This window comes from Malaclemys terrapin, chromosome 2 (genome assembly GCF_027887155.1).
Source record: "Malaclemys terrapin pileata isolate rMalTer1 chromosome 2, rMalTer1.hap1, whole genome shotgun sequence".
Taxonomy (NCBI): Eukaryota; Metazoa; Chordata; order Testudines; family Emydidae; genus Malaclemys; species Malaclemys terrapin.
This window is the reverse complement of record NC_071506.1, coordinates 274,715,508-274,730,625: the sequence shown is the minus strand read 5'-3', so window position 1 is coordinate 274,730,625 and position 15,118 is coordinate 274,715,508. Positions and strand designations below refer to the sequence as shown.

Genomic DNA, 15,118 nt, shown 5'->3' with positions numbered 1-15,118 from the left:
TAGAGCAGTAAAAACAAGTCACTGTCTGTATTAAATTTGTTTGTATGACTTTGCTAATGCTTTTTCTGTAGCTTGTTGTAACACTAGGCAAATATCTAGATGAGCTGATGTACTCCCTGGAGGAGCTCTGTGTACCCCCTGGAGTATGCATATGTTCCAGATAGGGTGACCAGATGTCCCGATTTTATATGGACAGCCCCGATTTTTGGGTCTTTTTCTTATATAGGCTCCTATTACCCCCCCCCCCTCCCCCACTCCCTGTCCTGATTTTTCATATTTCCTGTCTGGTCACCCTAGTTCCAGACTGTGTGGGTCACACCTGTTAGGGACCATGCCAGCTTGTGGCTGATTCACTACACCAAGTTCATAAAATCAAGCAGAATTCATAAATTGTACATAGCTTCCTCACATTGTCACAGACAGCAGAGGGCTAAGATTAAGGGCAATGCCCAGTTTGAAGTCAGATGTGTCCCATCCTCTCATGACTGCTAGAAAAGGGAAGAACATTGGGATTATGAATGGTGGCCATTGCTTGGGGAGCTCCATCTCTTTTTTAGCAGGTAGGTGTTGGATAAATGTGAAGTCTGCATGCCTCTGACTGCTGTATGGGAAACATTGCTCACATTAATCCCCCACTCCCAACACTCATCATTGCAATGAGGGTGGTGGTGGGCTCTTCCAGCCTCTTGTTTGTCAGCCTCTCCCAGGGAATGGCTGCACTGTCTGCCTCTCACCTAGTCCTCATAGCTTCGCCAAGCAGCTGCGGAATGAAATTGACCTGCTTCTTGCTGGTTTCACTGCTGCTCCCAGGGTTCCCAATAGCAGCAACAAGAACAGACAGTTCAGGGCAGAGCTGCAAGCTTGGGTGAGATCCAAGCAGCAGCAAAGGCAGGCAAGGGAGCTATCTTTCTGCTGAGTCAGGATCGTAGCACTGCATCAGTTACTGTGTTCCTGAGTGGAAGCTATCCTTGCAATCATAGGTGCTAGAGACTTCGTTTTATAAATGAGAGCTTACGTTCTCTAGAAGTTGATGGCCCTGGACAACTTCCTCCTCCCCAGGGCTGAGTGAATTTCTCAAGCCCTTTGTGACCGTTTGGAGAATGTCTGTGTCCAATTATGAATTCATTTGATTTTATGAACACCACTTGTAACTATAACCATTGTTGTGGGTTAATCAGCCATTTTGTAGCATGAATTTGACAGGCAGAGAGTGGAGAGACTGGAAAGCTGTGACAGAGCAGTCAAGGGCCATCAACGTTGGCTGTTGCTCCACTGTGTGAGCAATGGGGTCACTTGCAAGTACTGTAGGGCCTTTGACTTTGAATGGTCTCTTCACAGAGGAGCTGGAACACCCAATCGCCCTCTGCTCCCTGATCTAAGCACATGGCTGGAGGGCTGCAGTTTCTTCACCTGACTAAAAAGGTGACAATGGTTTTTAAAAAGAGGCTGTTTATGTGAGCAAGAGGGTCCATTTCTTCACCGGAAACAGAGGACAAGCTGGAGGGAATGGAGGTAGGAGGAATTTCACGTCCCCTATGGACTTGGACCAAACCTAGGCTTTGGCTATCCTGGTGCTGTACAGCGCTGCAACTTGCTGTGCTCAGGGGTGTGAAAAAACACCCCCCTGAGCGCAGCGAGTACAGCGCTGTAAAGCACCAGTGTAATCAGAGCCTGCAGCGCTGCACGCTCGCTCGCAGTGCTGCAAACTACTCCTCTCGCAGCGCTAGTGGCGCGACTACATTCGCGCTGCCGCGGCAGCACTGTGAAGTCCCGAATGTAGCCAGCTCCCTAGACACTTACAAAAGAGGTGAGAATAGACTGGAGGGAATTGCGTTCAGGAGTTCCATAGATCTATAACTCTCTTGTGCTCTTTAAAAATAAAGTGTATGTGTTTAAGAAATTCCTTGCTAAGCCTGTTTTTTCCTTGTTCTACTGCCACATTGTCCCTGATTGGGTTAACTAGAAACTAGAGCTTCCACAATGAGGTTGTCGGGGCAGGGAGGGAGACAATGTGTTTAAGCACCTGTGGGGGTGCTGTGGCACTGGTTCCAGGGCCTAGATGGTGGACTCTGGGTTTTGCTGCTAAAAATGGGTATCAGACATGCGGTCTGCTCCTGGGGAATGTGCCTGAGTAACCCAGAGCTAGCAACAGTGATTAGGGACTACGCAAAACTGGGCACCTTAGCTGCACATGGGATTCAGCAGTAAGATCTCCTCATGATAGACTGATGCCCATTGAAAGGGCTGGAGTGGACCTGTTGTGAGACCGTACATAAAGGGATTGGAGTATTAGCCAGTCTGGGATTTGTAACGGACAGCCATGGAAATTCCCTCCCTCTCACCCCCGCAAAAAAAAACAAAACTCTTTCCTGGTTCTAAATGTTCAGTAACTTCCCAGCCAGGCAATGTCACCTCTCCTGAGCCTCCCTTCCTCCATATCTGTAGCTTGCAGGATCATTTGCTAAATATATTGCGTTGCATTAACCTTGATCCACAGCTTTAAGACTCTTGTCTTCCCCTCTCTCCTCCTTCCCCCACCCCCAAGGAATTTCACAAGTAAATCACATAGCAACAAAGCCACTTCAGGAATTGCAGCTATGTTTTCATTACTCTCTGGAGGAGCCTGGAAACCTGTCTTTGTTCAGTCTCTAAAGTATGGCATGCTGCTGCAGTTACCAAAGAACAACTCCACTTGTGGCACATCCTAGTGCAGCTTGGCTTAAACCTTGCTTGATATGCTTTTGCTATTTCATTGTTTCTCTACAATTAACTGCTATAGTGGGAGCTGAAAAGAGGAGAAGCAAGGAATATTGGGGTGGGGGTAGCAGAAGAGCAGGTGGTGTCTTAGCAGGGAGAGCAGCAGGGAATTATACTTTGAGTCCTGAATTTAGAGGATTCCCTTCCTGCCTGGCCTCTGAAAGCTATTTGGATTTTCACTGTCCGATTCCAATAAGACCCCAGGTCTCTATTGGACTAGGTACTGAACAAACACACACTGAGAGATGGTGTCTATCCTGAAGAGCTTACTGTCCGGTCAGACACTGGCTGGGAGAATAGTTGCATACATGGTTTTAGCCTTTGGCTAGTCTGCATCCAGGGTTTTTGGTAAAATGGCTTAAAGAGGAAATGCAAATCACAGTAGCTTTTTCCTGCTTCTTTATTACATTGGGCTGTGACCCGTGATGCCAGGGACAGACCTCACTGGAAATGCCAGGGTCAGGGCAGGCTGCAAAAGGGAGAGCAGATACTCCCAAGACTGGTGGGTAACACTGAAGTTAAACTCCCCAACCAGTCACAAACCGTGCTTCTGATCCCCCACACTGGTTATCAAGAAGCAAAAAAGAAATCACACAGCCTCCTTTATTGCATTCCAGTCTCTGGCTCCCAATCAGCACCTAGATCCAGTACAGTGAGAAGTTATTTTAAAAACTCTTCTTGCATATACAAAATGTTCTTCTGACCCCAAAGGGTCAGCCACATTACCAGGTCAGTATAGGTTTGGATCTTACCCAAAATACCACGCTGCCAGACAATCCTTTGCTGTCTAAAACTAAAGGTTTATTATAAAGAGAAAAGAACAAGAAGAGAGGTGTTAAATGGTAAAACAGTCACATACATACAAAGACTTCAACGTCCGTATATTAGGTTCCTAGCAGTATTGGTGAGTTTGCTGGCTTGAAAGTCTCTCTGGAACACATTCACAGCTTGGACGGGTCATTTAGTCCTTTGTTCAGAGCTTCAGTTTGTAGGAAAGTTCCTCCAGAGTTAAGAAGCAGGATTGAAGACAAAATGGAGAAGCAGCAGCTGGCTTTTATAGTCTTTTGCCGTGTGACCTGTGCTTCCTTTGTTTCAAAGACATGGCTTGAAAGCCTGAGATTTCTGTCCATAGGTATGTCCCTGCATGCCTTGCTGAGTCTTGAGGTGTATCTGCCTTCTCTCAATGGGTCAGTTATATAGATGATGGTCCTTAATGGGCCATCAAGCAGGCTAGGCAGTGCTGATGCCAAACTGCCTAGGGATGTCACCCAGAAGCATAGCACAAGTTTGAAATACAGACATATCTATAACTCCTAATACAAAGGTGATATAAACACATAAATTAGATGATCATATCTAGCAAATTATAACATTTTTGCAGATACCCTACATGGCCTATCTGAAATAACTCATTGCAATTTTCAATATTAATAATCATAATATTCTCAGATGTCCCCCAGATTCCATACAGCATCACATGGGCTTTGACTAGGGTTACCATACGTCCGGATTTTCCCGGACATGTCCGGCTTTTTGGGCTCCAAATCCCCGTCCGGGGGGAAATCCCAAAAAGCCGGACATGTCCGGGAAAATCAGGACATGCAGGGCCGGGGGCCGGGCCGGGGGCCGGCATCCCAGGGCCCAAGCTGACCCAGGTTGGAGATGCCGGGGGGGCCAGACTGGGCCGCGCCTCCTCCCCCCATCCCTCCTTTACCTGCTTCAGGCTTCCCGCGAATCAAATGTTCGCAGGAAGCAGGGGAGGGGGCGGAGTTGTGGTGGGGACTTTGGGGAAGGGGTGGAGTTGGGGCGGGGCTGGGCCCCGTGGAGTGTCCTCCTTTTGGACACTCAAAATATGGCAACCCTAGCTTTGACTCTTTTCACTGGAGAACTGGGCTTACGGTTGTAACATGTTCTGAAACATCTGCAATTCTGCCAGTCCCAGTGAAGAGTGTCAGGGAGCTGTGCGGTAACCATGGTGGGGTGTACAGTGCAATGTTGGGATTGACTCGGGTAGAGTCGGAGGCCTTGTCTACACTGGTAAGTATCTACGCAGTAAAGCAGCTTTCTGCGTTGTAACTCCTGAGGTGTACACGCTGCCGAGCCACTTAGTGCGCAAAAACTGCGCTGTTGCAGCGCTGTAAAAAAGCCACCCTGACGAGAGGCGTAGAGCTTTCTGCGCCGGGGCTACAGCACTGCAGTGCCAGTGCAGACACCCTGGTCAATTACAGCGCTGCAATTGGCCTCCAGGAGGTGTTCCACAATGCCTGTTCACGCCTCTCTGGTCATTAGTTTGAACTCTACTGCCCTGCCCTAAGGTGACCAACTGTGAGCCCCACCCCTTAAATTCTTTGGGAATTTTGAAAGTTCCCTTCCTGCTTGCTTGGTGACGTGTGCAGTGGTCTCAGCACATCTTTCCAGGTGACCATGGCTGTTCCATGTACCAGGCGATCCCCTGCTTGGAGCAATGCCGAGCTGCTGGACCTCATCAGCATTTGGGGAGAGGAGGTGGTCCAGTCCCACTACACTCCAGCTGTAGGAATTATGATACCTACAGACAGATTTCACGATGCGTGATAGAAGGGGGCCATGACAGGGACACAGTGCACTGTCAAAATGAAGGAGCTGCGGAACGCCTACCACAAGACGCGGGAGGCAAACCGCTACTCCGGTGCTGCGCCCACGAGCTGCCGGTTCTGCAAAGAGCTGGACGCTATACTCGGTGGCCACCCCACCTCCACAGCGAAGGCCACTGTGAATACTTCGGTGGCTTGCATGCCAGTCGAAAGTGGACCGAGCCAGGAGGAGGAATTCTTGGATGGGGATTTGGAGGGGGACCCAGAGGCAGAGGACGATTCGGAGTTCAGAGATGCATGCATCCAGGAACTCTTCTCTACCCCGGAGGAGGCTAGCCAGTCAGAGCTGTCGGAGCTTGGCAAAGCGCAAACAGGAGAGGGAGGCCCCTGGTAAGTGGCTTTGATTTTGGGAATCACTGAAGTGAGTTGTTGGGGGGCAGGGGGATTGTAGAAAGCAGGCTTGTGTCTGTATGATGCGTGTACCGCCACATGCCTAGTCTGAGTGGTGGAACAGTGTGTTGATTGACTCCCTCACTTCATGGGAATCTGCCTCCGAGATCTCCACGAAACTCTCATGGAGATACTAGGCAATCTGCTGCCACAGGTTCTTTGGCAGAGCTGCTTTGTTTCTTGCCCCATTAAGGGTAACTTTCCTGTGCCACTCTGCTGTCACGGTGGGGGACACCATTGCTGCACACAGGCGAGGCACATAAGGGCCAGGGTGGAAGCCGCAGTCTTGGAGAAGACCCTTCCTTGATTCCCTGCTCACCCTCAGCAGTGAGATATCGTCCGTAATGAACACCTCCTGTGGAATGTATGGGGACAGTAATGATTATAAGGCGGCGCCCCCCTCTCCCCCCCCCCCCCCCACACACAGTGCTGGCTCTCCCCAAGAGCCACGTGCCCAGTGTACAGTACGGTCCTGGAACACGGATTTTCTCTGCCCCTGTGGTTACCATTTTGGGGGTCTTGTGGCTCATGTGTGCTTGCCTGGGGTCAGCCAGTTAGTGACAGGTATGTGAATAGTGGCTGTGTTTTAAATCAGTGGTCTCTGTGTTGCAAACAATACTGCTTCTGTAAAATGTTGCGTTTTGGTGTTACAGATAAGACCTTGGGAGCCCAGCCTCCCTCTTCGTTATCACTGGCTGAACAGATACACAGAATTAGAAAGCAGCCATGAAGAACAAGAGGACTTTCTGTGTGATGTCCTGATGCACTCCCCGGCTGAAAAACAAGAATTGAAGGAGTGGCAGGACAATGAGAAGAGGGACTGAAAGGAGAATGTGGCATGGCAGAATGAAGCCATGGAGCAGCTCTTAAAGGTTATGGAGCACCAAGTGGACATGCCCCAGGTGTTACTAGCACTGCAAACCGATCAGCTCCGCGCTTGCCCTCCTCTGCAGCCGCTGTCACAAAAGTCTTTCCCATGAGCCGCTCCCCCTCCGCCCGACACCTCCAACACACTCTTGTCAACTTCCTGGCTCCAGTCTGTACTCGCTGCATTCCACTCCTCCCATGTCAGTCCAGCACTGCGGACTCCCAGTGCCCATTGCACTCAACACCCATCCCTTTGCAGTTTAGCCCTGCTGAAGTACAGTACCGGCTGCACTGTACTCCAAAGGAGAAGGTTTGATATGATCCCTGGACATGCGCAAATCTTTAGCCATCCTGGGACCCTCCCTTCCCCGATCCCCCTCACTGCCAAGGTATTTTTTTTGTTTCTCTCTCCCCTCCAGTTGTTCTTTTTTTAATAAAAGAATTGTTTTGGTTTGAAAGCAATCTTTATTCCGTTAATTGAATGCAAACAAAGCCCTGCAAAGCAACAGGCAGTTTTCTTAAACCTTGATAGTGCATAGTCTGCACCAATCACAATCCCCTCCTAGCATTACAAGCACTGCACTCCTGAGCATAGCAACAAATATTAGTGGCTTTCAGCTTAAAATTGCTGCCTCAAGGTATCCCTGATCCCTACGGCCCTGCGCTGCGCCCCTCTAATAACCCTGGTCTCTGGCTCTTCAAATTCAGCCTCCAAGTGCTGAACCTTAGTGGTCCAGCCCTGAGTGAAGCTTTCACCCTTCACTTCACAAATATTATGGAGTGTACAGCACGCGGCTGTAAGCATAGGAATATTGTCATCGGCCAGGTTCAGCCTCCCATGTAGGCAGCGCCAGGGGGCCTTTAAACGGCCAGAAGCACACTCAACAGTCATTCTACACTTGCTCAGCTTGTTGTTGAACCGCTCCTTGCTGCTGTCAAGGTGCCCCATGTATGGCTTCATAAGCCACGGCATTAAGGGGTAGGCAGCGTCTTCCAGGATCACAGTGTGCATTTCTACTTCCCATATGGTGATCTTCTGGTCTTGGAAGAAAGTCCCTGCTTGCAGCTTCCTGAACAGGCCAGTGTTCTGAAAGATGTGTGCGCCATGCACCTTTCTGGACCAGCTTGCGTTAATGTCCGTGAAATGCCTACGGTGATCCAAAAGCGCCTGGAGAACCATTGAGAAATTCCCCATGTGATTAATGTACTTGGTGGCTAGGTGGTCTGGTGCCAGAAATGGAATATGCTTGCCATCTATCGTCCCACCGCAGTTAGGGAAGCCCGTTTGTTGAAAGCCATGTACAATGTCACGCACGTTGCCCAGAGTCATGGTCTTTCGGTGCATGATGCGATTAATGGTCCTGCACACTTCCGTCAACATGAGTCCAATAGTTGACTTTCTCACTCCGCACTGGTTATCGACAGATCAGTAGCAGTCTGGAGTAGCCGGCTTCCACAGAGCAATCACCACACGCTTCTCCAATGGCAGGGCAGCTCTCATTCTCGTGTTCTTGCACCATAGGGCTGGGACAAGCTCAGAGTCCCATGAATGTGGTTTTCCTCATCGGAAAGTTCTGCAGCCACTGCTCGTCATTCCAGACGGTCATGACTATGTGATCCCACCACTCAGTACTTGTTTCCTGAGCCCAAAAGCGGTGTTCCACTGTGGTCAGCACCTCCATGAATGCCACAAGCAATCTCGTGTCGTAGCTACTACGTGTGGCGAGATCAATGTTGCACTCCTCTTGCCTTTAGTTTAAGGAATAACTCCACTGCCACTTGTGATGTGTTAGCGAGAGCGAGCAGCATATTGGTCAACAGTGCAGGATCCATTCTTGCAGACTGAAGAGGTAGAGCATGCAGTACAAATACTGTTGAAAGATGGCGCCAAATGTGGACAGAAGCACAGGGATTGCTGGGATGCAAAGCAGTGAATCACGGGGCATTGGGACAGGACCCAGGAATGCCCCGCAACCCCCTCTGCCTTCCTACAACTCTTAGCGGCAGAAGAGGAAGAGATGCTCTGTGGGATAGCTGCCCAGAGTGCACTTCTTCAAATACTGCTGCAAGTGCCACAAGTGTGAACACGCTATCGCACAGGCAGCTGACAGTGTGAACACACAACAGCAGTTTCCCTTCAGCACTCTCTGAGCGACGCTGTAACTCTGCCAGTGTAGACATACCCTAACTTCAGCTGTGATTTTTGTTCTTTACTGGAGGACTTGAAGTCAAGACACTTGTATTTCTAATATGCAAGAAGCCAGCAAGAAAATCTTGTCCAGAACTTTGGACTTTCTAAAGGAACAGCGAAGGCACAAAAGTTTACCGCTGAAAAGATGCTTCACTAGGGAGAATGGGAGTACGGCACTTTGCTTGCCTTTGTTGTCACTTCTGTGTATTCTGCTCCTTTCATCTTGAGTGAGTTTGTTGTATTTTCAGTTTGCTTCTCAAGAAGAGCAGTCTTAAAATCTAAAGAAGCAGACTTAAAATAAAGCCAGTAAACCTGACCGACTCCTCAAGTGTAAGGAGTCACAATGAGCCCCTCAATGAAAATCAGAATTCAGCATGAATATAACCTGAGCACAGTACTATGCAGGCATAGTAATCGTGTCCGGTTTTAACACAATGGTTACATCTTGCAAGCCTGTCACGCAGTAATTAGGATGAGAAAATTTAGCTGTATCTGACTCCTGACAGCTCCCCACCCTCACATCCCTTCTCCCTCTAGTCCAGCCAACGCCACAGCTGTCATGGTCTTCCTCTCCTGCATCTCTAAGCATGTCTCCTCTTTTCTGACTCCATGATTCTCCATGCCCCCTCCGCCAAGTTCATCCCCTGATTCTGTTCCTCAGCTTCATGTTTGAAGCACTGGATGATAGGGATTCATGCTAATATGGCAGTTCTTCTTACCCTTACCCTTCCCCCTCTCCCTGTGCTCCACCCAAGCCTCTCCTGGCAGCTTTCATGGTGTCCTCTGTGCTAGGAACAGTCTGTGAATTAATGAATATCTGCAAATAAATGGCCCTCTTCCTCAAAACTTCTCACAAGCTAGCTGCTGCATGATACAGTCTAGCTGTAATGACCATGGACTCGTGTGTTCTGCGTTCCACCGCCTTTAGACTGTGCCTTTAGACTGTAACCGGTGGTAGTCAGTAGGCAGACTGTGGGTCAAATCCGGACCGCTGGTCGCTTTTGAACACACCCCGAAATCTTTTTATTGGTGGGTTTTTTATTATTTTCTCTGGAGTCTGGACCTTTACTATACCTTGACCAAGAAATGTGGACCTTGGGGAAAAAAATAGACTGCCCTGCTGTAAGCACTCAGCTAGCAAAGTATATCCATTGTACAGAGTACACGTACCACACCACATAAAGAAAAAGGGGTGTCTCGCATTTCCCATCTGCTAGATACTGGAAGAGAATCTGAAGAGTGAAGCCATTGGGTTGGGTCTTCAAGGTGTTATTTGTCAAACTTTGATCACAGCTGTCTTCCTAAAGCTTTGTTCTCCACCAATGCTTTTATTTAAAGATTTGCCTCTGGCTTATAAGACTTGCTGTAAGGAAAATATTGACGTTAGCCATTTGTGTACAGCTTCAATAGCCTTTGTTTAAAAATTGCACTGTCAAGCTCTCCCCTTGTTCTCTTTCTATACAGCTCATTAATTCAAATAAATAAAAATGGAGGGAGACAAAGCCAACTGTGCTTGAACGGTGTCAGAGAATAATGGGGTGAATTTTGTGGTATTAAAAATGGAAGCTTCTAGCTCTTCTGTCTGCAATGAAGCAGCCAAGCAAACAGGAAAAATTAACACCAGTGCCTCTTCCTTCCTACCTGCCAGCCTAATTCAATTTCTTAAAGGTTTGAGAGCTATGTGCATTATCTTTGTGAATGACCGTGTTGCTAGACTGTGTTTAGAACAGAGACATTAGCTTGAGTTTGTATCTTCTCCTCAAATGCTGCATTGTTGCCTTTTCTTAGACATGGTAGGAATAGCAGTGACCCAGAGATGGGCAACAAAAAACGATCAGAGTGGGGTGTGCATCGGGGGGGGAGGCTCAGAATGCGGAAGAGAGTTTGCAAACCCTAGGATGACTTAGCTTGGGAAAGGAGGTGTGTATAAATAATAAATGGCATAGCTGAGGCCTTTTGGAAGCTGCTTTTAAATTGGAGATGCCAAGTGTCCTTTGTACCAATGGATTTGTCCCGAGGGCAGAGTTCAGATGACTGCAGGCCGTTCGTAACTTCTTAGCCTTCCTCTGCTGGGAGACAGCTCTCTGCCACCGCTGGGCAGTATGCAGCTGCCAGCTCTCGCTGCTTCCCTCCGGACTTCCTGCGGTTTCACTGCACAGAGCAACAGTAATGGGAGAAAGATACTGAGAGCTATCCCTGCCTTCTCAGCCCAGGATCCCCATCTCTTTTGGGACCTTGGTGGAGAGGGAAAACGGCTGAAAGCTGGAAAAGGGGAAAGACGATGCTGGTTTTAAGGATAGAGGGAAATTAGTTGGACATTGAGGTATTGTGCTAGTATGAGAGACCTGGAGTTGAACACATGAAGAATGGATCTGAATGAAGCCAATTAATGCATCTTCATTGCCCAAACTGAGGGGAATGTGAAAAGCTATTTAGACTTTTTCCAGTGTTTTTTTTTAGTTATAACCTATGTTGGTAGCAAAACAGGTAGCACAGTTTTGTTTTTGAAAAATTAGGATAGATGCATCAGGTTAAAGACTTATTTTAGTCATGTTACTCCTCCTCCCCCTCCCCCCGCCCCCCAAATCAATCGGGTCAAATCCCGTGCTTCTCATTCAGCCAAATAGTCCTGTTGACTTCAGTGGGGCTGTCTGAGTAAGTAAGAGTAAGATTTAGCTCATATTTTGTTTGCCCAGTTCTGATGATCTCTCATAAAGATCTGCATTGTTTCTGTTCAGCTAACTTAGTGCTTCAATAGATGCATTCTATTTGGCTTGCTGAGCTGTGCAGAACTTAGTATGGTCGAACTTTCCCTTTTTAAAGGGATTGGATTCCTCAGGCCTTCACCCGGCTTTGCAATTAGCAGCCACCAGGATTTGTAATATTGGTTTCTCCAAATTCTCTGCCTTCCTGCAACAGTCTTACAAGAGCAGGAGTTAACTATTTGTTTCTCTTTCCCTCCAGGGAGTGGAGCAACAGCTGTGGTGCAAGCAGCCTATTGTATCCCGAAAAAAGAGAAAGTGGCAATTAAACGGATCAATCTCGAGAAATGTCAGACCAGCATGGATGAACTCCTGGTACACAATTATATACATTTTGTTTGGGAAAACTCTGCTCCAGTTAGCATAGTCTCCTGCTCAGCTCTGAGGTGCCTTTAAACAACCTTTCTTGGAAAGTTATGATCATGAGGAGAATGAGCCCTCCCTCCCCTTTTGTGGTTGCATGGTTCAAAGATGCACCCATAAGATCCCAAGTGTCGGACACGTGTGACCAAAGACCCAACGGGTCAGATTATGGAGGCCTTATTCACACTGCAGGCATTTACTCAGGTAGCCCCACTGATTTGAATGGGACTAAATGCACATGAGTAAGGACTCAGCCAGTGTTTTTCGAGGGCTCTACAATCTGAACCAAAATGAGGGGGGACATAATTACTCTTGTAGGAGATACTGTGGGATTCATTACTTATATGTGAATATTCCTCCACTTCCCCCCAGTCCTTCACATTCTCTCATTCTCAACTAGTAGCAGCTTTTGTGGCGGCTAGTAGCCCTGTAAATAACACCACCAGCTCTGTTCAGGGCAGATGTAGTAGTAGCATTACATTACTCCCATTACATGCTGGCTAACCAAAAACCCTTTAATATTTGAACTGCTGATTCCATCAGGCTGCTGTTATAATTCATGGTTATTCGCCCTTTGCTGTAGTGTGCATGGTGGTGGGCTCGCTTTCTGACCATGTACATTCCCTTCAGTAACAGCTAGTCCCCCTCCCCCACCTCGTGTTACGTAATCTAATACTAAAACAAGCCAGCCAAGATAAGCTTTTTTTATAATAAATATTCTCTCCTTTTTATGCGGGGTGGGGGAGGGGATTATAACTTGGGTCCTGATCAGGGTTTCCCTCCCTTTGTGTCCTGACAGCCAGTAATAGTAGACTTAACCATCAGCCAGAAGTACTCTTCATGATGATGCTTCTCTCTAACAGGCAATGTGGTTTGGTGGCCGGTGATTAGAACACAGGATTGGGAGCCAAGACTTCTGGGTTCTGTTTCTAGCTCTCGCTGTACAAATTTGGGCAAAGCACTTTAAGTTCTGAGCTCCAATACTTGCCAGACTCTCAAGTGTTGTAAATCTGTACTTGTAGAGGGGGGGAAAGGTGCTATACAAGTGCAGTTATTTTTAACATATCTGTAGGAGTTTTAAGCTCTGTCTCTGACCAAGTGTATCTAAACACCATTATGGCTCTAGCTAGTCTAGGGGGATCCGGATCTCTCTTCCCTTCCATAATCGTCATCTTTCCTCTTGACAACCTATCCTGCCACAATTTTAATGCCTTCGGTGTAGTTTGTGGTCCCCTGTCCTCACTATATTCCTAACTGATTTACCACAAACTAAAACTGAGATCAGTATTTGAGTAATTGCCAATTTCAGCTAAAAGGCTTATATTCAGAAAGCTCTGCAGTAGAGAGTTGGCATGTAATTTTAGATAAAAATGTCCCCTAATTACATATCTTAATCTCCAGCTGACCCATTCTTCAAAATTACCTCCATTTTATCTCATAATGAATAGGACTAGAATGAATAGCTGCTTTCTTCTTTCATGAAGTCCCAATTATGTGACATGATTCAGTGCTGGCCCCTTCTGCAGGCTTGATTACAGGCTGCTGTGAAGAAGAAATGTCAAGTCATGTTTTAGGATGACTCTAAACCATGATCATTTTAAAAATAAAACATACAGGAATAATCTCTTGGACAGATACTTGGGTTAAAGACATGAATCAAAGGGTGTCTTTCTGCACCAGTAAACTGAAAAGTAGACTCTTGCAGGTTAAATCAGAACATAAGAACAGCCATACTGGGTCAGACCTATGGTCCATCTTGCCCAGTATCCTGCCTTCCAACAGTGGCCCGTGCCACGTGCTTCAGAGGGAATGAACAGAACAGGGAAATTTTGAGTGATACATCGCCTCTCATCCAGTCCTAGTTTCTGGCAATTGAAGGCTTATGGACACCCAGAGCATGGGGTTGCATCCCCGACCATCTTGGCTAATAGCCATTGATGGACCTGTTCTCCATGAACTTATGTAATTCTCCGTTGGACCCTGTTATACTTTCACAATATCCCCTGGCAGTGAGTTCCACGGGTTGACTGTGCATTGTGTGCAGATGTACTTTCTTTAGTTCTAAAGCCTAGTGACTTGATTATAATAATCAATACAATATGTATTAAAGGGGGTCTGATGGACAGTAATTTGGATACTGCCAATGAAAACAGCCATGTGCTTGAAGTTGTCTGCTGTTCCAGTGTGGTTATGTCAGTAATTTGGCCGAGAACAAAAGAAGCATGAGATAGCAAAAGAAATATTGATTTCCCAACTGAGAACAATAAATCTCTTAGTGTTAATTTCAGAATAACATATGGTCAGAGTTCTGTGTCCCTCAATCATGGCAATGAAATAGCATGTGTGAGGATGGTCTGTTTCTGTTTAACACAGTGAGGCTTGAATGATCAGAACTAATTAGTGTTTTTTGCCACCCAACTGGAGACACATGATTTGTTCAGAAGGTGGTGCTCAATATGCTCTGAAAACAGGGACCCTTTAAAGTGTCTCTAGTTGGGTGAAAATAGCCCTTTTTTGAAACCTGTCTAGTTCTGCAATACTCATCCTTGTATTTATAAGGTTTTTTAAAACCTTGTTTTGACGAGGCCAAAATGGAATCCAAGAATAAATATTTTGAAAGAGAAATGCCAGAAATGGTCGCTGGTGTATCGTATACTCCTATATCACGCCATTATAAACATAAACTAGTGTGCTTTACTAGATCCATTATCCCTCTGTTGTGCTGATCAGGGACTCCAAGCATAATAGCCAGCTTACAACAAACATTCCATTCTGTCCTCTGGCAGCAAAATCCTTCTTTTGTGTAATAAAACACTGCCCACTCATCATGAGCTGGGACAGAAAATGACACATGGGGCTCAGTCAACTCTAATTCCCTACAGCACTTCAGACCAATGGGCATTTTGGGGGGATTATTGTTTTGGGGTGAGTGGGAAGTATTTATCCCGAGTCTGTTTGGTAAAGGGGGTAAAATTGCATGGATCCGAGGGGCTGTACCCTCATTTTGGATGGTGAATGAGATTTGTTTCAAACTTTTGGCCAGTAGGGGGCTGGGACTTCTGCAGAACTAACATGCTGAGTCCTGGGATTGTGGGGGAGAGGGGTAGGGAGAAATCTTACGTTGCTCTCTAACACTGTCAGCTGAATCAAGTGAA

At 47.0% G+C, this 15,118-nt stretch overlaps 1 protein-coding gene across 3 annotated transcripts in view; it reads left to right on the top strand.

Annotated features, from left to right (window-relative positions):
* The window catches only part of OXSR1 (oxidative stress responsive kinase 1), a 125,951-nt gene that overhangs the window by 22,301 nt on the left and 88,532 nt on the right, over positions 1-15,118 (top strand). For 2 of the 3 annotated variants that reach the window (XM_054016577.1, XM_054016579.1), the window contains one exon: positions 11,803-11,915. The exons of the other annotated variant lie outside the window; for it this stretch is intronic. In XM_054016577.1, the coding sequence (XP_053872552.1) occupies positions 11,803-11,915 (113 nt within the window). The remainder of the gene's footprint in view (positions 1-11,802; positions 11,916-15,118) is intronic. 3 annotated transcript variants of the gene reach the window in all.